This window comes from Papilio machaon, chromosome 27, assembly GCF_912999745.1.
Source record: "Papilio machaon chromosome 27, ilPapMach1.1, whole genome shotgun sequence".
In the NCBI taxonomy this organism is placed as follows: Eukaryota; Metazoa; Arthropoda; class Insecta; order Lepidoptera; family Papilionidae; genus Papilio; species Papilio machaon.
This window is the reverse complement of record NC_060012.1, coordinates 2,086,064-2,109,141: the sequence shown is the minus strand read 5'-3', so window position 1 is coordinate 2,109,141 and position 23,078 is coordinate 2,086,064. Positions and strand designations below refer to the sequence as shown.

The 23,078-nt window shown below is 48.1% G+C and overlaps 1 protein-coding gene across 1 annotated transcript; it reads left to right on the top strand.

Moving 5' to 3' along the window:
* The first annotated feature begins 839 nt into the window (after positions 1–839).
* LOC123722553 lies at positions 840–3,149 on the top strand. Its single transcript, XM_045684672.1, has 2 exons — positions 840–2,113; positions 2,276–3,149. Exons 1-2 carry the CDS (start codon positions 840–842, stop codon positions 3,147–3,149), a joined length of 2,148 nt encoding a protein of 715 aa, XP_045540628.1.
* Positions 3,150–23,078: the final 19,929 nt, after the last annotated feature.

The window sequence follows — 23,078 nt, the reverse complement described above, 5'->3', positions numbered from 1 at the left end:
ACTGAGCGTGGGGCCGCGAGGAAGAAAACCTCTCTAAAAAATTACCCGGTGGCAACACCACACTTGGCCGTCCACTGGTCTTTATGATCGGTGGACGCCAAGCAAACCGTAATCCGCACTGAGCGGACCGGGGGCCCTGCGCACTGAGCGTGGGGCCGCGAGGAAGAAAACCTCTCTAAAAAATTACCCGGTGGCAACACCACACTTGACCGTCCACTGGTCTTTATGATCGGTGGACGCCAAGCAAACCGTAATCCGCACTGAGCGGACCGGGGGCCCTGCGCACTGAGCGTGGGGCCGCGAGGAAGAAAACCTCTCTAAAAAATTACCCGGTGGCAACACCACACTTGGCCGTCCACTGGTCTTTATGATCGGTGGACGCCAAGCAAACCGTAATCCGCACTGAGCGGACCGGGGGCCCTACGCACTGAGTGTGGGGTCGCGAGGAAGAAAACCTCTCTAAAAAATTACCCGGAGGTACACGCCCATTGGGCGGTGCTAGGCGCGGCGTGCACCGAGGTGCCGTCGTGCGGAGTGGAGGGGTGTTTTTCCCGCGGGGCTATGCCGGACAGGGCCTCCCATACCGGACAGGCCCGCGAGGAACACCAGTGGACCCTGAGGGGTCGGAGGATGGTGGGTCTTCAAGGCCCTCGGCGCGATAGGGTTGGTCAACCCGGCCTCCCTATTGGGCAAAACGACGTTGTGCGGCAGCACTCTAAACTGCAGAGGACTTTGGTCGGTGGATGGCGGCCTTATAGGTCGTGCGTTGATGGAAGGGGGACCTCACCCTGCTAACAAAGGCGGTTTCCGGTGTCCGATAACACTGGACAAAGTATGAGATGGCAAGCCTACAAAACATACTACCCCAGGAGGGTACCTCCGGCACTGCCGGGGGAGAATCCCTCCCCGTGGCCTCGGCCGCGGGCTGCCCCGCGTATTCTGGGGGGGGCAAGGACTGCTTTTCCAATACGACGACTCAGGCTAGAATAATGGAAACGATTGCACGTGATCTGGATTCGGAGGTGACGAGGCGCCCGTCGCTGGACGGCGTCAAAATGAAAGAGGCGAGAGTGCGGCTGGAACGCTTGCCGATCGCGGCACTCAGCGATACATCGGAGGGAAAGACAAGAAGTGACAGGATGGAGTGCGATGGTGGAGCAGCGTCCGATTCGGACTGCAGCCTCACCGTCGCTGCCGAAAGGGGGCCGATTTCGGACGCCATGGCTGCAATGCTCGGCGCGAAACGACCCCGCCTCAGTGAGGGGTCCACGGACGATGAACGGACGGCGTCCCCAGGGATGGCAAGGTGGCGCCAACAAGAGAAGAGGGCCGCGGCCAAGGCTCGCGCCAAACAAAAGGAAGAAGACTTGGAAAAAGAAGCTGAGCTCGCTCGCTTCCGGCGCGAGACGCGGTCTGCGTTGTTTCCCCGACCTGACGAGAGGACGGGAGAGAGGTGTGCCGCTCAGCTCCAAGAGCAGGTGCAGGAGGACTTGGCCATTATTGAGAGGGTGGCGTCCAAGTCCTCCAATTTGAAGGGAAACTTTGTGCGAGCCCTGAAGGACGCTGCGGTATCAATCAAGAAAGCCGTGGAAGTCCTCGGGGCCCGCACACTATCGGAGGAGACATGCCAGCTCCAGGCGGACAATGCTCGCCTGCGGGCCGAGATGGATGCACTCCATAAAGAGTTAGCAGCCATAAAGGAGGATCTGCGGAAACGGGGTTCCGCAGTCTCCTCCCACCCGGATACGACAGTGAAGGCCGTCCCCGCATCACGGCCCCCACAAACACCTAACGAGACGTCCTCCGTGGAGGAGATCTGTCGCGCAGTAATGGTCCAGGTCGGAGGCATGATGAACGCCCGCCTGGCCTCGCTTGAGGACAGACTCCTCCCGGAGAGGAACCTGCGGCCACCCCTCGCGGCCGATAAGAAGAGGGACGGGAGCTCGTACGCTGCCAAGCTTGCGGGGCAGCCGACGGTGCCCGCTAAAGGAAAAGACCAGGGTGCGGCCAGGCAGACGGCGCAGAAAGTGCCAGCCCAGCCAGGCACCAGCGGCACCCAACGGAAGGCTCCCGCTGCGCCATCGCAGCGCCCGCCGGGCCCCGCCCAGAGCCGGCCCGAGACACAGGGCACGAGCGCCCCCTCACCCGCTACTGCGGAAAAGGGGAAGAGTAAGAGAAGGAGAAAGAGGAGGAAGAACAAGAAATAGAACCCACCACCCGGGCAGCAGCAGTCGCAGCCCGCGGTTGGTGAGTGGATAAAGGTGGGGCCCAAAAGGCGTCAAAAGGAGAAGGCTGGTGCCGCCAAACTCCACGCGCCCCGGTCGTCTGCGGTGGTCATCACGCTGCAGCCGGGCGCGTCAGAGCGGGGAGCCACCTACGCTAGTGTCATTGCCTCGGCAAAGGAGAGAATTAACCCAGCCGAGCTTGGAGCCCAGGGCGTTCGCCTTCGGAAGGCTGCCAACGGGGGTCGTATTTTTGAGTTCCCAGGCGCCTCCAGTGGCGAGAAGGCGGACTCCCTGGCCCAAAGGCTGCGGGAGGTCCTGGATAGTGAAGTCGTCCGCGTCTCCAGGCCTACTAAGTCGGTGGCCCTACGGGTGTCAGGCCTGGACGACTCTACCACCAGTGCCGAGGTGGTCGCCGCGATAGCTGCAGCGGGAGAGTGCCCCGCCGAGCAACTGCGGGCCGGCGTGATGTCCACCGGCCGCGACGGACTGGGATCAGTGGTTGTCCAGTGTCCCGTCGCGGCTGCGAAAAAGATCGTGACCGCTGGTCGTCTTCTGGTGGGCTGGGTGTCCGCCCAGGCTAGAGTGCTGGATGCCCGGCCAATGAGATGTTACAGGTGCCTGGCTCCCGGGCACCTATCCGGCCAGTGCCAGGGGGTGGACCGCTCCGGACTCTGTTTCCGGTGCGGTCAACCAGGGCACAAGGCCCGCGGATGCACCGCTGCGCCTCACTGCGTGGTCTGCGCTGCGGCCGGCGTGCCGGCGGAGCACCGAGTCGGCAACAAAGCCTGCGTCTCCCCACCCAAGGGGAAGAGAAGTAAGAAGGGAGGCGGGGACGGTCAGAACTCGACGGTTGGACAGCCCACTGCCTCACCCCTACAGGCGGCGCCGCCGCAGGCCGAGGAGGTTGCTATGGTCGTTGAATAATGGCCCTCAACCTCCTCCAAGCCAACATCAATCACTCCGCCAGAGCTCAGGACCTTCTGTTCCAGAGCATGGCGGAGTGGAACATCCACGTGGCGGTGGTGGCCGAGCCATACCGGGTCCCGGCTGGGGACGATTGGGTGGGAGACGCAGACGGGCTGGTGGCCCTAACATCCCGGTCCATCGCAGGCTCTCCGGCCTTCGCGGACGTGGTCCGAGGCCGGGGATACGTTTCGGCCCTCGTCGACGACATCATGGTGGTCGGAGTGTACTTCTCGCCGAATCGGAGTCTCGCCGACTTCGAGTCTTTTCTTTCTGAGGTCGGCGTCCTGGTAGGCGGAAGTCGCTCCGCCCGGGTGCTCGTCGCGGGGGACCTCAACGCCAAATCCTCGGCTTGGGGGTGCCCGGCGACAGATCCGCGAGGCCGGGAGTTAGAAGATTGGGCGGTGGAGACCGGACTCGTGGTCCTTAACCAGGGGTCGGTCAACACGTGCGTGCGGCGTCAGGGCGGCTCCATTGTTGACGTCACCTTCGCAGATGCCGTCCTGGCACGCCGTGTTCGTGGCTGGCGGGTGGCCGAGGACGTGGAGACGCTATCGGACCACCGGTACGTGAGGTTCGACATCTCCGCGTCCCCGTCCAACCCGAGCCCAGTCCCAGGCCGGCCCCCGAGCGGGGAGGGCCCACGCTGGTCGCTGTCGCAGATGGACCGGGATTTCCTGGTCGAGGTCGCTCTCGTGGAGGCGTGGTTTTCCGCGCCCCAGGAGTCTGTGGTCGAGGTCGGTCAGGAGGCGGCGCGGTTGGGTGCGGCCATGTCGCGTATTTGCGACGGGGCCATGCCGAGGGTCCGTTCCGTCCCCTCCAAGAAGCCGGTGTACTGGTGGACCGCCGAGCTCACGCTGCTGCGCGGTTCTTGCGTAGCGGCGAGACGCCGGTACACCCGCTACCGTCGGCGGAGGCGTCGGGACCCGACGGAAGAAGAGCGGCTCTACTCCCTCTACAGAAGTGAGATCCAGGCCCTGCGGGCGGCGATCGGCGCGGCGAAGGATAAGGCGAATGACGAGATGCTGAAGACTCTGGATATCGATCCATTCGGGAGGCCCTACAAGGCCGTGCGGCGAAAGCTCCGGTCTAGGGGTCCCCCCATCACCCAGAGTCTTCAGCCTCATGAAGTCGACACGGTGGTCGCTGGCCTGTTCCCGCCAGCAGCTGCCGGTTTCGTGGCGCCGGAAATGGCTGACCCCACTGTAGAGGGAGGAGCGGATTCAGGTGCACCGCCGGTAACGGAGGAAGAGCTGAGGGCGGCGGTGTTGCGCATGCGCGCTAAAAACACTGCCCCCGGCCCCGACGGTGTGCCCGGTTGCGCCTGGGTTCTAGCGCTGGAGCCGCTCGAACCGTGGATTCGGGCACTCTTCCAGGCCTGCTTGGAGCGGGGCCAGTTCCCGAGTGAGTGGAAGAAGGGGAAACTGGTCCTGCTCAAAAAGGACGGACGCCCGGCACACGAGCCGTCGGCGTACCGACCGATCGTTCTGCTGGACGAGATCAGCAAGCTCTTTGAGCGTGTCGTTGCCGCTCGTCTCGTCCAGCATCTGGAGAGGGTGGGGCCGAATCTCAGCGCCAACCAATTCGGCTTCCGCACTGGCAGGTCCACCCTTGACGCCGTTGCGCGGGTGAGGACCCTTGCGGAGGATGCCGAGTCCCGGGGTGAGGTGTTGTTGGCGGTGTCTTTAGACATTTCCAACGCCTTCAACACCCTGCCCTGGGAAACCATCAGGGAGGCGCTGGGATACCACGGCTTCCCGCCGTACCTCAGGAGGATCGTCGCGGCCTACCTCTCCGAGCGATCGGTCGCGTACCCAACCAGCGTCGGCTGGTCTCAGAAGGCTACGTCGTGCGGTGTTCCGCAGGGGTCGGTTCTCGGGCCGCTCCTGTGGAACATCGGGTACGACTGGGTGCTGCGCCTGCCCCTCCCAAGCGGTGTCGAAGTCGTTTGCTATGCCGACGACACCTTGGTGACGGCGCGGGGCAGCACCCACAGGGAGGCCCGATGTAGGGCCACTGCTGGCTTGGCCATAACGGTGGCCAGGATCCGTCGCCTGGGTTTGGAGGTTGCATTGCACAAGTCGGAGGCCATGTATTTTCACGGGCCTCGACGAGCACCTCCGACCCAGTCCGCGGTCATGGTGGGCGGAATTTCCATCGGCGTCGGGGGCACTATGAAATACCTCGGACTCGTCCTCGATAGCCGATGGAAATTCGAAGAGCACTTCCGGCGTCTCGTCCCGAAGCTCATGGGGGCGGCTGGGGCCCTTAGCCGGCTCCTGCCAAACTTGGGCGGCCCGGGCTCGCGGTGTCGCCGCCTGTACACAGGCGTGGTGCGGTCGATGGCGCTTTACGGCGCACCTATCTGGGCGGATACTCTGACCGCCCGGACTCGAGCCCTGCTGCGAAAGCCGCAGAGGGTCATGGCGGTCAGAGTAAGTCGTGGCTATCGCACCGTGTCGTGCGACGCGGCCTGTGTGCTGGCGGGGACGCCGCCATGGGACTTAGACGCGGAGGTGCTCTCCGGCGCCTACTGGCGGAGAGTGGATGCCCGATCCCGGGGGGAGATCCCTCCCCCGGATCAGGAGAGTGCGTGGCGGCGGGCGGCGGAGGCGCAGCTCGTCACCGAATGGCGGGAGCGACTGCTTACGGCGTCCGCCGGCCAACGCACCATTGAGGCGATCCGGCCCGTCCTCGAGCTCTGGACGGGTCGGAAGCACGGGGCTCTCTCGTTCCGTCTGGTGCAGGTACTCTCGGGACATGGTTGTTTCGGGGCGTATCTGTGCCGGATTGCGCGGCGAGAGCCCAGTGCGAGGTGCCATGAGTGCGGCCACGCTGAGGACTCGGCCCAGCACACCCTGGAGTCGTGTGTGCACTGGTCGGCCCAGCGCGCCGCACTCGTGGCAGTAATCGGGACGGACCTCTCGCTGCCTGCTGTCGTCAACGCGATGGTGGGTAGCGAGAGCTCCTGGAACGCTGTCGCCTCCTTCTGCGAAGAGGTGATGGCGCTGAAGGAGGCGGCGGAACGTCGGCGGGAGGAGGACGCAGCCGCGGACCCTCTTCGTCGTCGTCGCGACGGGCGCAGGCGGCAGGCGCACACCCGCCGTCTGCCTCCGTAACAGAAGAGCTCCGGGCGATGGACGGCCTATTGCCCTATCGCCCGCCAAACTTTCGGGTGTAAGGCGCTCCCTAGCATTGGGTGCGCCTTTAAGACGTGTGTTGTGGGGACTCCTTACATCTTTGTCCCCACAAGAGGAGAGTCCGAGTGGACAACGCCGGCTGGGTCGCGGAAGATTGCGTAAGTGTTCCCGTGACCCAGCCACAAGGCGGAATGGAGGGCCCGAGGGGTTTTAGTGGGTATGGCCGAACGACTTTAGGCGAGTCCCACACTCCCTGCGCCACTGCACATACAGGCCCGGCGCAGGGGTGCGTAACTGCATTTCCCCTCGTACAAAAAAAAAAAAAAAAAAAAAAAAAAAGGATTAGGCTGGCTGGCCAGGATACAACCATTGCGCTGAGCGCTTCCGATTATCGTAAAGAACCCATTTTTCATCACAGGTAATGATTCGGTTTAAAATACCTTCATTATTGGGCCGGTTTAGTAATGTAACGCAACAGTCGACGCGCGTTTGCCGGTTTGCTTCAGTCAATTCATGAGGTACCCACCTTTCAAGCTTTTTAATCTTCCCAATTTGCTTCAAGTGAATTAAAACAGTTTTATCACTAACATCGCAGCCTGCAGCTAACTCGGACGGGGTTTGCGATGGATCCGCTTCCAAAATAGCCTTCAACTATTCATTATCAACTTGAGTCTCAGGCCGTCCACGGGGCTTGTTTTGCAGATCGAAATTTCCAGAACGAAAACGTTGAACCAAAAACGAACTGTGTTTTCTTTTGCAACACGACCGCCATACACATCATTCACCCTTCGAGTCGTTTCCGCAGCACTAGTGCCACCGTGGAACTCGTACTCGTAAATAATGCGATATTTTTAGTTTTCCATTTTGTAAAATGAGTGACGCAAACAGAAAAAAACAGATGAAAAAAAACAAACGAATGACGGTCATCAAACCACAGATACATGAGTCTATAGCTGTACAAATTTGAATTTGGAATTCCTTACCAAAGAGGAGAAATTCGTGATTAAATTGGCCAGTACGAAAAACGCCAATTTCATATGTAAGGACCTAATATTAAAACAGGAAACATTAAACCTTATAAAAAGACGAACCGATCTAACACATAAGAAAAACAAAAACAAAGAAACAAAAAAGGAATTAAGTAAACTATATAAAGATAGTTATAGGGCAATTAGAAACGACTACAATCTACACAGAAAAAACATAATATCAAAAAATCTATCCCAATTTAGAAGCGCTAAGAGAGGATTCAATGAATTGAAATTGTACAAATCTTGGATACAAAACCTAGAAACAAATCACAACACGACAAAAACAAGACAGGACATCCTGGAGCATGCTACTTCATATTATAGACAGTTATATGCAAAACGAGATGAGGACAGTGAAGAGAAAGATAATGAAACCAAGGTTGTCCAACATACAACAGTAAACTTAATAGACGAAAAAGAACTGTACCAGGTCATTAAGAAGCTAAAAACTCAAAAAAGTCCTGGCTCAGATGGAATCAGTAATGAGGCACTCAAGCTGGGTACACCCGTCTTACTCTCTCATCTGACACAACTATTTAACATGGTGCTGACAGAAGAAATAGTTCCAAAACAATGGTGCACATCAGAAATTGTACTACTGTACAAAAAAGGAAACCCAAAGGATATTGGAAATTATAGACCAATCAGTCTACTGAATAGTCTATATAAACTCTTTGCTGCAGTGCTATTACAAAGAATAGAAAGGGACATAGAAAAGGGGCAGACTATAGAGCAGGCTGGCTTTCGCTCTGGATTTAACACCCTCGACCATATACAAACGGTAGAACAGATAATAGAAAAGTATAAAGAATTTAACAGACCTTTGTATATAGTATATAGTATATAGCTTGCCCGTACAACTGGCATTTGTGACATTGACCGGGTAGGCCATTTTTGCATGACGGTTCAACTAGTAGCCCGCTAAGGCCACAGATTGACTTTACGTCAAAAATGGCCTTTCCTTCGGGCGACAGGTCTAAGTGTACCTGTACCAAATCCATAGGCAATTTAGTGCGCCTGTTGGTCATGCGGAAGACGCTAATGACCGGAAATTTTTGATCTTTAAGAGACTGGACGATATCTACGACGGGGATTTCCTTAGGGATGCGCTTGATCACCACTCTAAGGATACGTTCATCGGCGAGCGTGTACGTATGATAATACACCTCCTTTTCTTGGAGGAAGCGGGTTACGAATCTGAAGGCCTCGGCGGTCTCCAGCTGCATCCTAATGCCTTGGGCTGTCGCTGAAGCGACGACCTTAAACTTATTAAAGAGACTTAGACTTTTTAAAGAGTGCCAGATATTACCTGTAGATAAAAAAAACCCAATACCTTATAACGTTACAAGCATATCAAAAAGAGAAAGTCTTAGACGAAGGTACTCATAGTTATAATACTAGGGCTGCTGCTGCAGGCAAGCTGCGTGAAGTACGGGTTAAAAATTACTATGGGAAACGAACTAAAAGATATTTAGCTCCGAAATATATTAACAAATTCTTATGTATTTTAAATAGCGCGACGACACACAGTGGGATCGCCCTGAAGAGAAAACTAAAGAATATATTGTTAGAAGAATAAGTAATTTCTCACACATCTTTGTTATCTAAGTTTGTACACTATACCTAGTTTAGATTTAAGATAGGTATATATATATGTAATCATTGTTTTCTTTCTTTTTAGTCTTTTTTTTAAATTGTATGTTGATTAAGAAGGTGCGACGCCTACAAACTACGGAAGTGGTTTGGCGAGATAGTTATGTAAATATATTATTGTCAACATATTATAAATAAATAAAAAAAAAAAAAAATATTGGACATAGCCGATTGGATCATCGGCCATTTGTCCTGGGCTTGAATATAAATTGGCGGTGGCTTTTTATCGAGCAGCGCGCGGGCTGCGGGGGGAGCTGGACGGATAGATAACGGAGGCTGAGTACTTTCAACGGGGATAGCCATGAGGGCTGGGATTTGAACCGGCTGGGAAGATCCGGGATCGAGCTGGGGACATGGGCGCGGCGCCTTCTGAGCCACGGGAGCACACTTCTAGTGTGTGCTGCGCCGTATCTTCTTCATCGCCGCACCCATGGCACGACGCCGTCTCCTCCCTTCCGATCCGACGCAGATACTGTCCGAAACAACCGTGTCCGGACAGCACCTGCGTGAGTCGGAAGGTGAGGGACCCGTGGCCCCTTCCGCACCACTCCGGGAGCTGTGGGCGGATGGCCTCGACTGTGCGGACGCCATATTCGACGTCCGCTAGGCCTTCCACCCAGAGCTCCATGGTCCTCCGCTTTCTCCTCTCCCGGGCGTGGGCGAGCTCCTCCGGGGCGAGAGATTCTCCCAGGGTTCTTTGTTCAACCCGCGCCCGGTATGCCTCGGCCAGCACTCCCGCTTCTATCTCCCACGGGGGAGTACCGGCCAGGACGCAGGCCGCCGCGTGGCCTACCGTGCGGTAGGCTCTGCAGGCACGTCCTGCAATGACGCGCTGCGGCCTGCGGAGGAGGGCCCTGTTCGACGCGTTTAGGGCCTCTGCCCATATCGGCGCGCCGTACAGGGCCATGCTGCGGACGACCATGGTGTACAGCTGCCTTGCTTGTACACCCGGACCCCTCAGGTTCGGAAGGAGCCTCGAGAGGGCTGCTGCCGCGCCTACGAGCCGGGGGGTTAGCGCCCGGAAATGCTCCCCGAAACGCCACCCCCCGTCGAGGACAAGGCCCAGATACTTTAATTCTCCGGGTCACCAGGGTGGCTCCGGCCTCAGCCCTCCGCCTCAATCTCCTCCAGGTGGTGTCCCGGACGGCGATCATCGTATCGTCTGCATAGCAGATAACCGCCATCCGGGGCAGCACCTCTCCGCGGATGGCCCAGTCGAAACCGATGTTCCATAGCAGGGGTCCTAGAACAGACCCCTGGGGAACACCGGAGGCCATCCGCCTTTCCTCTCTCCCTCGCCTTGTTATGTAGGACACTACCCGCCCCTGCAGGTAGTGTCCTACGACCCTCCGGAGATAGAGGGGCACTCCATGGAATCGGAGTGCCTCCTCTATCACCGCGAAGGGGAGGGAGCCGAAGGCGTTGGCAATATCCAGAGATATCGCCATAGCCCCCTGCCCCCTCTGGGCCGCGTCCTCCGTGAACCTCTTCAGGGCGGTCAGGGCGTCTAAGGTCGATCGCCCCGACCGGAACCCGAATTGGTTCTCGGAGATTTGCGGCCCGATCCTCTCCAGATGCTGGATGATGCGGGAAGCCACCACTCTTTCAAGCAGCTTCCCGACCTCATCCAGCATCACGAGTGGCCGGTGCCCGGAAGGAGAGTGTGCGGGTCGACCCTCCTTCCTTATGAGCACCAGCCGTCCCTCCTTCCACACCCCAGGGAAGCGCCCCGCTGCCAGACAATCACTGAACAGGCAGCGGAGGCGGGCCCCGAGGCGTTTGAGGGCGATGGGGAGCACCTTGCCGGGCACCCCATCCGGTCCCGGAGCCTTCCGGCCCCTGAGCCGGCCAACCGCCCTATCCATTTCCTCCTCTGTTACCAGAGGAGCGTCAAGGGCGGTGTCCTCCTCCTCCGCATCTGGCGGTGCCATGCGCGGTGGTTCGAATGGGGGGCTGTCAGGGAACAGCCCCTCAACCACCGCGCTGAGGACGGCCGGCTCCATATCCTCGGTGGGGGGGCGCCCCCTTCAGTTTAGCTCGTACCATACGGTACGGGCGCCCCCATGGGTCCGCGTCAAGGGTCGCCAAGAACTCCGCATAAGCGGCGTCCTTGGCGGCCCCGATGGCGGCGGTGAGCGCCTTCTTGGCTGCCCGTATTTCAGCCTGAAGGCGCTCCAGTTCACCATTCACTCGATGCCGACGTCTTCGGCAACGGGTGAAGGCGCGCCGGGCGGCGTTACTGGCAGCGCGCAGAACCGCAAGGTCCTGCGTCCACCAGTATACGCCTTCCCTGGGCGCGAAGCGTCGTGCCCGGGGCATCCCGGCGTCGCAGATGGCCGTCAGGTCCCGGCGGAACCCGACGGCCCTTTCTTCGACCCCCATCCCTTGATGGGGGTCCGCCGACCATGCGCGGACCACGGCCTCCTCCTCCGCCAGGTCCGCGTCGAGGCGTGAGAGCTTCCACCTCGGAAAGCCTCCCACGCCTCTTCCGCCCGTCACCCGGGCCTGACGGCCGCGGGGCGCGTTGGAGACCCTGAACCTAATATATAAATGGTCGGACAGGGTCTCCACCTCCTCCAGGACACGCCAACACGTTATGCGTGCGCCGATGGCGGGGGTGGCGAACGTTACGTCCACCACTGAGCCACCCCGCCCGCGCACGCACGTGTAGGCGGTGCCCTGGTTCTCCGGGGCTAGGCCGATTACTGTAGCCCAGTCCCGGAGAAGCGCCCCTTTCGCGTCGGTGATGGAGGTCCCCCATCACGATGACCTGGGCCGGCGATGCCCTCTGCACTACCGGTTCCAGGCCATCCAGGAACCTCTCGAACTGCGAGAGGTTCCTGTTTGGGGAGAAGTAGACTCCGATGAGAAGTACTTCCCCCCAGTTTGCCGCCACATAGCCGGCACCCCTTTCCCTGAGGGAGAGGCGTTGTCGGCCCGCCGGCGGCGCCACTATGCCGACCAGACCCTCCGTGTCCCCAACCCAGTTGGAGTGGGGGGATCACGTAGGGTTCGGCCACGACCGCAACGGCAATTCTCCACTCCGCCAGGTCCTGCATGAGCAGGTCCTGTGCGCGGGCGGAGTGGTTGGCGTTGGTCTGCAGGAATTCGCTATGCAGGTGTCCGGGCATTAAGACATCTGCATAGCTTCCTCGGCCGGCGGGCTAGGCTGCGGCGGGCTAGGACGCAGCCTAGCCCGCCGCAGCCCAGAAGTTGGGCCTGATGAGACCCACTTTGACCGCACTGGGGGGGGGGGCAGCCATGACCATTGGACTTCGCTCCCCGATGCGGTGAGCGAACACGTCCGTTCACCTCAACAGTCTGTAGCGGAGTGTGCCTTTCAAATAATGTTGCACGTCTTTTATAGCGGCAGAGCTAGTAGTGGGGAGAGTGGGGGCATCGAATGACGTGATCGGTGCACGTGTTGTTTACAGTTTTGCACGGGTGGCGCGCGGGCGCCGACATACATATAATTTATAAAATATACATTATTTACATAATTTTTTTTATTAATTGTTTTAAGATTGTAATTAGCACTATAGGAATATTTATTTACTAATTATTTATTAAATGTTTTTAATCCAACACCTAAGAGATGTATGGACGTTAAAATCAACTGTGTAAATGATAAAATTAAACCTATTTTATTTAACGCAATCATTTCTAATTATAATTATAAAACTTGTAAAAATTTTTTTTATCTTTAAAACTCATTTTACGATTTTTAGGTTGTAATTAATGAATTAAATAAATGAAAATCACTAAAGTAATACACCATACGTTAACGGTTAACAACAGATGTCGTTAATTTTTTTGTGTTGGAAAACTGTGTTTTAGTTGCACAGTGGATTTAAAAATTAGTGTGGTAATTCTGTGTTTAATATTGTTCATAGTTTTTGTAAATTTGTACAAGATTTAAGGTTTTGTATAAGGTTTCAGTGATTTAATTGATGTGTGTGGTTGACGAAAGAATAAATTGGTTGCGCGAGTGGCGAAGATGGCATGGGAAGACATATTGGAAAGTTAAGACAAAAAATACATAGGTAAGTACATAAGATTTTTTTTTGTACAGTACTATATTTAAATTTTCAGGACAATTCATAACCGTTATCAAATGTAATTCTAGTCAAATGTAATTATTTTATAGTGGTATGAACCTCGTCTATTGAGAATTTGATAAAATGGTGCGTAAGAATGAGATTGTAATTTGTTTCTAGTTCGAAGATATTGCGTCTTTTAAAATGATTTATGTACTGAATTGTGTTTTTGAATTGAAAAAAAAATATGTTTACCTTTCTAGTTTACAATTACAGTTGTTGAAATATTACATTTTAATTTAAACATCTTTATGATTCACTTTTGACCTCAAAGCGTTGGTTGTTATGTTTTGTGTTTCGAGAGTGACGTGACGTCTTTATAATAAGGTTGAAAGCTCTCATATTCACAAAGATGTAACACACATGTTTCTCAGAGTTTCATTGTTCTGACAAATTACAGTATACTTTTCGTTATTACACACAATACTGCGGTATTATTTAATACTGTTTAAGTTTTTAACGTTGTAATAAAGATAATAAGGCAAAGAAAAATAACCTTTGCTCCTAATATCGTTCGCTTTATTGTTTATTATTATTATTTATTTCTGCATATTAAGTAAGTTTATTTGCATGAAGGAAATAAAGTAATATTTTTACGAATTAAGTGATTATTTTCACTAGCGGCTGTCATTTTAGTATAGCAGTGATGGCCGCGCTAGTGGAAATAGACACACGACTCGAAATAATAGACGGTCGCAATACACTACAAATGTAGTCACGCGGCTAGCCACTCAGTGGAAAGTTTATGATTTTTTAATTGTTTTCGCAGAAAAAATTATGTAAGTATGCAAATATAGGTAGATCTTACTAAAGCTAATATTATAAATACGATTGTTTAGATGGATGAATGGATATACCTTCAATCAAACATCAAACATGTTTCATTGAAGGTATCTCCGGAACGGCACTACGTATCTTAATGAAATTTGGCACAGTTATAGAAAATAATCTGGAAGAACACATAGACTACTCATTATGTTTTTTTTAAATTCCGCGCGGATGGAGTCGCAGGCGACAGCTAGTTGTATATATTTTAGATATAATTGTCTCGGCTCTGCCATTTGCAATTGATAATTGAATACCAGTCTACTAATTAGATCCTCACATAAATTGGGTAGTATTTCACGGTTATATAATTAAAATAGAGGTGCTTTAGTCCTTTAATAATGAAATAGGCTAAAGGAATTGAGTTGATACGATTCTTAACTATAATTATTTGTAGTAATATGTATTTTCAATAAGTATAAGATAGTCAAATTTGCATAGATGTAGAATATAGAACAAATAGGCTACTTACTTACTTACTCCACTGGTGCAGCGACCCAAAGTGGGTCTTGGCCACACACAAGAGATCGCCAGAGTCGCCTGTCCTGTGAAATAGGACATAGGCTACTAATAAAGTTTTTTTTTAATACCGCGCGAACCGCGGGTAAATAAAGTAAAATCCTCTTTATGTTCATAAATAATATTTGCGCCACTAATTAGTGACATCTATGTATTACTTTTGAAAATAAGTTGCTATACTAGTAGCGCAGTTGCCTGTTTATTAAATTTAGATGGCGCTGATAGTTTTAAATTTGATAATTTTTCGTTTATTTTTCTTACAATAAAATATCAACAAAAAAATATCAAGACAAATTTATAATCATTTTAGCTTTATCAATCTGTAAAATTCTTTGAAAGCGCTGCAAAATGATACAGTATATAAAAATAAAATTCATTATGAAAAAACAAGGGTAAGAGGTATATTTCAGGTAAAATGTTTTGTGAAAAATTACATCGTTTGTTTCAACAGAATTTTCTTATGTTACTAATTAAGGTGGAGGCTAACAGGGTACATGAACATTAATCAGAAATGTATCTGTTGTTGATGTTTTTTAAAATGTTTTGTAAACAGAAATATATGACAGAAACTACGAAATCGTACATCTATACTATTCGTACTCTATCTATCGTATATCTATGTATATATATAAAAGAAAGTCGTGTTAGTTACACTATTTATAACTCAAGAACAGCTGAATCGATTTCACTGAAAATTGGTGGGCAGGTAGCTTAGAACCAGGAAACGGACATAGGATAATTTTTACCCCGTTTTCTATTTTTTTTTCCGCGCGGACGGAGTCGCGGGTAAAAGCTAGTATTTAATATTTAATAGAATTTGTTAGCAGCATTTTACAAGTTTTGCTCTTCTTCCAATTATACTTGTTGTCTAAATTATGACACTCTTGAGCATCGTTAAGGCGGAATACTAAAACGCACTTTGAGAAGTAAAGTCAAGGTTCCCTAAGGAACCATTGACCCAGATATCTCAATGTAACTGTGAACTGTGGGGTTTGACTGCAGCGACACTTGTTTTAAAACAAACTGTTGCCTCTGTTTTGCCGAAGAGAAGGAAAGGGATGAAAGTATACACTCGAACATGGATAAGTCAGATTCCAAGGTACCTCGATATTTTTCTTGCTTATGCAGTTCTCACTTATCAAGGTTTGACTGTATATTTAATAGACAAGTCACTGAAGTAGACTTCTGGTATAATAAAAAATCGTAAACAAATTCTTATAACTTTATTTGCACTAATTGTAAATGGACTCGAGTCGATAATATCAAATTAAAAAATGCACTCAAAAGTAACGTAAAAAAAACAATTTCAAACAAAATTCACTCAAAAGTAACATAAAAAAACAATTTCAAACAAAATGCATTCAAAAGTACCATAAAAAACAATCTCAAACAAAATACACTAAAAAGAAACAAAATAATGTCATGAAAACTTCTTTCTTTCTTTCTTCTCTCTTTCAAAAACCCTCTAAACTCTAAAGAAAGTTCTCTTCTTTCTTGTAACATGTCTATATTGTATAATTATTGTAATTTCGCAGTCGGTGTCGGCCGAAGTAAATAGGTGACATTTTATATTTGAGATGTATTAGACATACTTACGTTTATGTCCCTACTTAGGCCGAAACCGACTCCAAAATTACAATAATTATACAATATAGACATGTTACAAGAAAGAAGAGAACTTTCTTTAGAGTTTAGAGGGTTTTTGAAAGAGAGAAGAAAGAAAGAAAGAAGTTTTCATGACATTATTTTGTTTCTTTTTAGTGTATTTTGTTTGAGATTGTTTTTTATGGTACTTTTGAATGCATTTTGTTTGAAATTGTTTTTTTATGTTACTTTTGAGTGAATTTTGTTTGAAATTGTTTTTTTTACGTTACTTTTGAGTGCATTTTGTTTGAAATTGTTTTTTTACGTTACTTTTGAGTGCATTTTGTTTGAAATTGTTTTTTTTAAGTTACTTTTGAGCGCATTTTGTTTGAGATAGTTTTTTTTGTTTTGAAGTCGGCTATTTTTTTTTCTTAAAATGTTTGTTTTATTTCTCAATTTTTAGTGAATTTGAAGTTTAATTACAAATTTCCTTAATACGTATAAGGACATAAATAAGACAAATAAAGAAAAGGACTTTCCTATTTAATATGTGTGTACTTCAATTCAAAAACTAATTTAGAATACACCAGATAACCACTTATCCTTTAAACAATGAAATAATTATCAAAATCGGTATACAAATTGAAAATTAACGAACTAATACATCGTAGCGTGCCTTTAATTTTGTCCAGCCGCGCGCCGCAGTAGCATTTTTCGAATGCGCGTAGTTTTTAATAATTTAATATCTTCCAAACTATTGATCAGAATTACATAGTTTAAAGGCTAATGTAATCTGCATTTAATACTCTAGCCATCAAACATATTTATTTGGATAAGGATTCATATCGAATATAATATAATAGCGCCGTAAGCTTACGACGCTGTTTTTCGTATGCAATTTAATCGAAGTTTGTTCATAATAACATGGTTTTTGTGAGACATCCATAGATGATAGATATATGCCACCTGAGACTTTTATTTAGCAAATTTAAGGATCTATAATTACTCGATACATCATTTTAATGTAGGTCATATAGTTTGACCTACGTAAGCCCAGAAAGCAAATTTGTGCTATTCATTGTAACGCGATGTAGCATTTTTCGTTTCCGCGTAATTTTATTCTTACGATATCTCCTAAACTATTACACAGAATGATATAGTTTCAATTGCAAATATAATCTACATTAAATTCTCTTGATAATGAACATATTTATTTACATAAGGGTTAATACTGAACTTGAATAATAGCGTCGGAAATAGGGCAAGAATTTAATTAATGTTTCGTAAAGAAAAGAATGGTTATTGTGAGAAAACTATAAAAGATAGATATATGCTATCGCGGACTTTTATTTAGCACATTTAAAGAGCTACAATTCGCCATACGTCATTTTGATGTAGGTCTTATAGTTTAGCCTACGTAAGCGCTGAACGCAAAAATGTCCCTAATTTTCGCAACAAATTTTGAAGCTTATTCAAAATCTACTAGTCTTCTAGTTATTTAAAAAAAAAAAACAAAAAAATGGGACCCACCTGCAAGCACTTCCTTTCGATTAAAATAATTTTTATCAAAATCGGACCACCAGGGGCGGAGATTCGCGGTAACACACATAAAAAAAAAAAATTCAGTCGAATTGATAACCTCCTTCTTTTTGAAGTCGGCTAAAAATAGGATGTACCAATGTATTACTGTCAATACATAAACATCAAAGTAATAAAGTGATTAATTTTATATTATTTCTAAAAGGAATGAACATTTATTAACATCACCCGCCGATTGTGTTGGCACGTCTTAGTCGGAGTACTTTTGTTTGTTAAGGGCCAACTCAAAGTGCTTGTTTATTAAATCGTATTCGTGGTTATTCAAAATTCGATTACGATAATCTGTTTTCGATGAAGCAATATAATATTATTTACATAATATAATTTCGAGTGCGAATTACTGATAAGCCCAATATAAGCCTAGTAGCAAGCCAGGCTCGAATAATTGGGTACTTTGACTGTAGAGAAATGGACTTAGCAAAGCCGTTGTTCTAAATAGAGTCTAACAATTTTGGGCATTTGGTAAAGATGACAATCACACATAATTTCATGCTGACGCTGTCGAATTTAAACGTCTTTTAGACAATATACAGACTCACTTCCTACACTTAAAACGAGTACACAATCAATTTCAGAACTTACTGTTAGTTTTTTTTCCGAGGTAATTCGTAATAAATAAATTCTACAACTTTTTGTGGCGAGGTAAAGATAACAATTACATATATGAGTGTCATACTTACGTAATATTGTAACACCTTTATGAAGACATGCTTACTCAACACAAAAACTAAGTCCTGCCATTTAAAAGTCAAAGATTGGCACGTAAGTTGAAATTACAATAAGGATGAAGATTGAGGCAAGAAAGCCAATTTTCGTAAAGCCTATAAATGTTTGGTTTAAAGATAAACACGTTTACAATGTACTTTGAGAATTAAATACGTTTTTAAATGTTTAGATTATTCTAGAACAATACATTATTTAATTGCTTAAATTTAAATTAGATTTGGAAGTCGTATTTACTGACTGGTTATAATATTAACATGTGATAACAAATCGAATGAAAGTAACCTAACCTTTTTTTTTTTTTTTTTTTTTTTTTTTTTTTTTTTTATTTTATAGTCTGGAAATGCATTTACGCACCCCCTACGCCGGGCTGTGCAATGGCGTAGGGGAGTGTGGGACTCGCCGGCCGCAGAAGGCGACCGGAATACCCACTAAAACCAGACTGCCCTCTCACGCGTTACGGCGGGGCCACGGGAACGCGTTAGCTTACTTCCGTGACCCCGCCTGCGTTTGGCCTCTACGGCCCTCAAAGTTTAAGTCGTGGGGAGAAGGGCAGCAGCGAATTGCCGCCTCCTTCTCCCCACTCTTCTCTGCCGGAGCGGGGGCGCTAGGGGATCCCCTTCGCGCTCCCGCTCCCTCTCCTCCTTCTGCGACATGACTGTTTCGCAGAACGAGGAGACCGCGTTCCAAGACCTCTCACTTCCCAACATGGCGCGTACAACGCCGGGAAGTGAGAGGTCGCCGCCAATCGCCGCCACTAGGGTGCGGCGCTCTTCTCTCCAGGCGCAGCACACTTCGAGTGTGTGCTGCGCCGTGTCCTCGTCGGCGCCGCACCCGTGGCAGCGCATCCTCTCCAAAAGTAACCTAACCTACGTAAATTGTTCAATTTCATTTTTTTATATTACAAGGTGGCAAACGACCAAGCGACCACATGAATTCGCCGAAATGGCGAAGCGACCGCTGCCCATAGACATCCGCAATTGCAGATGCGTTGCCTACCCTCAATCGACGAAGGAGGAGACGCACAAAAAGAAAATATTTAACCTTCCTATGCAGATGCATCAAATCCACCTATCCTTCCAATCCTTTCCTTATAAGAAAAGGGTTGGGAGGGGAAAGAGGACTAAAATTAGGCCTCTGGCACCACACTCATCAGACGAAACGCGGAATTGCTTCCACTTCACGCCTGTCTTCTGTGTGGTCGTGGTATTTCACCGGGCGAGCCGGCCAATTCGTGCAACTGATGTTGTTGTTGCTGGCGTCTACCACTGGTTCGTTCAACCAATTAAGGTTTCCACTGTCAAAAACATTGTTATCATTGAAAAACTGAGACAATAAATGTGAAATATAACGGAAAGAGATAAAACAAACGAAACTTCAGCAGTGTAAACTCACGGTTAGACGGTGTATTTGTTAATTAATTGTGTTTTGAAGTTCACAAGAATGTATAGACAACATTCTTACACAAGTATCGGACATTCCGCGTTCTATTGCCCGCGTTAATTGTATTATATACTAAAGCTATTTAGTATTTGTAAATTGCGAAGAATGTTTATTAATACAATTCGAGAGTCTGCATGTAATTTCCAAAAAAAAAAAAATTCGCATTTGATCACAAAAGAGTAATTTGTAAAATGTTTGTCTGGCTATTTGTTTGTCTGTATGTGTTCGCGAGGCCGCGTTTGTTCCGGGTAATTTTCGGAACGGTTGGACTGATTTTGCCGGGACTTTGACGAGAAGGTAGCTGATGCACGCAGGTACGCAGGCTAGTTTTAATTCTGCGCTGACGAAGTCGCGGGCACCCGCTAGTTTATTATTAGATTTTTTGTAGATTGTAGTTTGGTAGTTTTCGAAGTGTTTCATAAATCACATTGTGAATGTTTTGCTTAGTTCTCAGTACTTCTATTAAATGTATGGGACTGTAGTATAAATAAATGTGCCGCAGGACATCTAATGCTGGCTAAACACGTTCAGTTGTGCGTGACAGTTTCAACCTTACAGTTACAATCTTGTATAGTTTTGACTAACGCTACAGTTTGGATGTAGGTAATGTAAGGTCAAAACCAACATGAAAAACCTAACGTGTATGACCTGCATAACGGAAGTCTGCAATTAATTACAGACGTTACAGTCCATTAATCAGGAGCCTTGTAAACTCCAGGGTTTACCCGCTGACATCTAATGCACACACCCATTAATTGTCGTCTTCAATTTAACATAGGTACTTGATAATTATACTAGTTTTATTAAAGATGTTCCAAAAAATATCTTTGATTCTTGACGGTTTTTCTTATTATTCCATAATCATCAGAATTAAAAAATTGTAGCCAAATTTCAGATCAATGTATCATCAGGTAGTTAATGTAAATTAAATAACTATAGATAAATAAATAAAGAAAATTAAATACAACCGTTTAACAATACTAGCGTTACCTGTTGGGGTACACTGCCCACCGATTCGGTCCAATGGGAATATTTTTCAAATGAGCCGATAGAATCCATAGATCGGCCCAACAGGGAACATCCAATAATACTGCAATGGTCGTATATACATTTCATTTCAACCCAACATCGAAATAAAACAGATGAACGTCAGATTTCCGGAGGCCTCATTTTAGTCCACGTTTCCTTCCCACCCTTTTCTTATAAGGGAATGATGGGGAGGGGAAGTGTATTTGGCAGCGGAAGGGAAAATATTCCCTTTCTATACGCCACTTCCTCTGTTGATCACTGTTGACAACTCATCTGCAATTACAGATGTACCGTACCGTGTACGGTACCGTGGCCGCTTGCTCGTTTGGGTTAATAATACTAAAAAAAATACCTTGCATCTAAATGAAATAGTATAGCTAGAGTTATCATTGGTGTTAATGATATGACGGTTTATGACTGGTGCTTTGTAAAATGATGTCAATATTCTCGGAAGCGTGTAATGTTTTCTCGAGTGAATATCCTACTCGTTCCGTCGCTTAATGATATTAAAAAAGGTCCCAAACTCAGCGTTTTCCTTTAATAAAGTCGAGGTCCGATCTAAAAAAATTGGTAAAAAATTTATCTCAACCTAATAAATATAAAACCTTAAAAGGTTGTTTTATGTTCGTTGTTGACGATAGAACTTAAAAGCCGTCATAATGTTTTTATTTGTGATTTAACCTTACTGATATTGTAACATATAATTTTGTTTAATTTCTTTGTTGTATTCTACTATATTAATTCCATAAATACTATTTGTTATCTGTAACCTACCAAGGTAGATGTAAAAATATTTAGTAGTTTTTAAATATAAAAATAAAATGAATTTGGAGGGTGGACGGCACTTTTGCAGTCAAATGTCGTCCGTCGAACGTACTGTGCGCACCCATGTTTGAAAAACTGTGTTTCATTTCTGCTGCATCGCCGCCATCCTTTACAATTTTGGTCACTTCGAGCCGCATCTTGAACTGGTTTGTTCCCGTGGAGCTTATTGTTTATTAATTTCGCGTGGATAAAACGGTAAATGATGCCAACTACGCGGCGGCAGCAGCAAGCGTCTGCTTCGTACCCTGCCCCGGAGGCAGCACATCAGCCTTCTCGTGGAGCCGATGTTGTAATTTCGCGAGGAACCCAGGCTGCCAAGGAGGAGACACCGAAGAGGCCACCCAGCGCAAACACGTTCAGGTCGGCAACAGCAAGGAGATCGTGTTCATCTTCGTCTAGCGCTAGACGGAAGCAATTGGAACTAAAAGCTGAACAGGCGAAGGCCGAGATAAGAATGCAGCTCATAGACAAGCAGCTGGAGGCAGATCTAGCACAGTTGGAAGAGGAGGAGGTGGCTGATGACGTCACCGAAAGTCGGTTTGTTGCAGACGAACGTACGAGAGAAAGTGTAAGGGAATGGTTGGACCGTAGCCAAGGGGAACCTTGTGCAGCACTCGAGCCGCGTGCTCGGACCTATCCGACGTTCCTGACCACCGATCAGCCTTCACGGGAGGCTACATCTGACGTCCAACAACTGGCACATGTACTGAAGGAGATGATGACCCAAACGAGTTCACAGCGAGAGGACAGGCTCCTAAGTCGCCTCGCCACCCCACGAGATCTTCCCGAATTTCACGGTGACTATGTTGAGTGGCTTCACTTCAAAAATGCTTACGAGGAGTCCACGAAAATATGTAAATTTAGTGACAGTGAAAACTTGTGGCGGCTTAGAAGATCGCTTCGCGGCGCAGCCAAGGAGGCGGTGGCAGACCTGCTCATCGGCAACACGGTGCCCTCGCAGGTGATGGACACGCTGGAACTGAGGTTTGGACGATCTGATTTTATTGTACACAAAATCACAACACAGCTAAAGAAGCTACCACCATTACCCTTATTTTATCAAAGCAACTTAATAGAATTTTCCACTAAAATAATTAATTCAGTTGCCACATTAGGAGCATTAAATAAGGAAGAATATCTTAGAAGTCCAGAGTTAATAAATGCAGTTATATTTAAATTGCCCAGCACTTTGCTTAGTAAATGGACAGACTATGCTTACAGTAAACGCTTAGATAATTTACCTAAGCTTACATTATTAGCCGAATTTTTAAAACAAGAATCGCAGATATTACTAAGCGTGGGAACTATTCCATTGGATAATTATAATAGTCAACAGACAGAAAACAAGACACGAAAAATACACAATGTATTTAATTTGAGTACTACAGACTATAACGCTAATGAGATATGCAAATTTTGTAA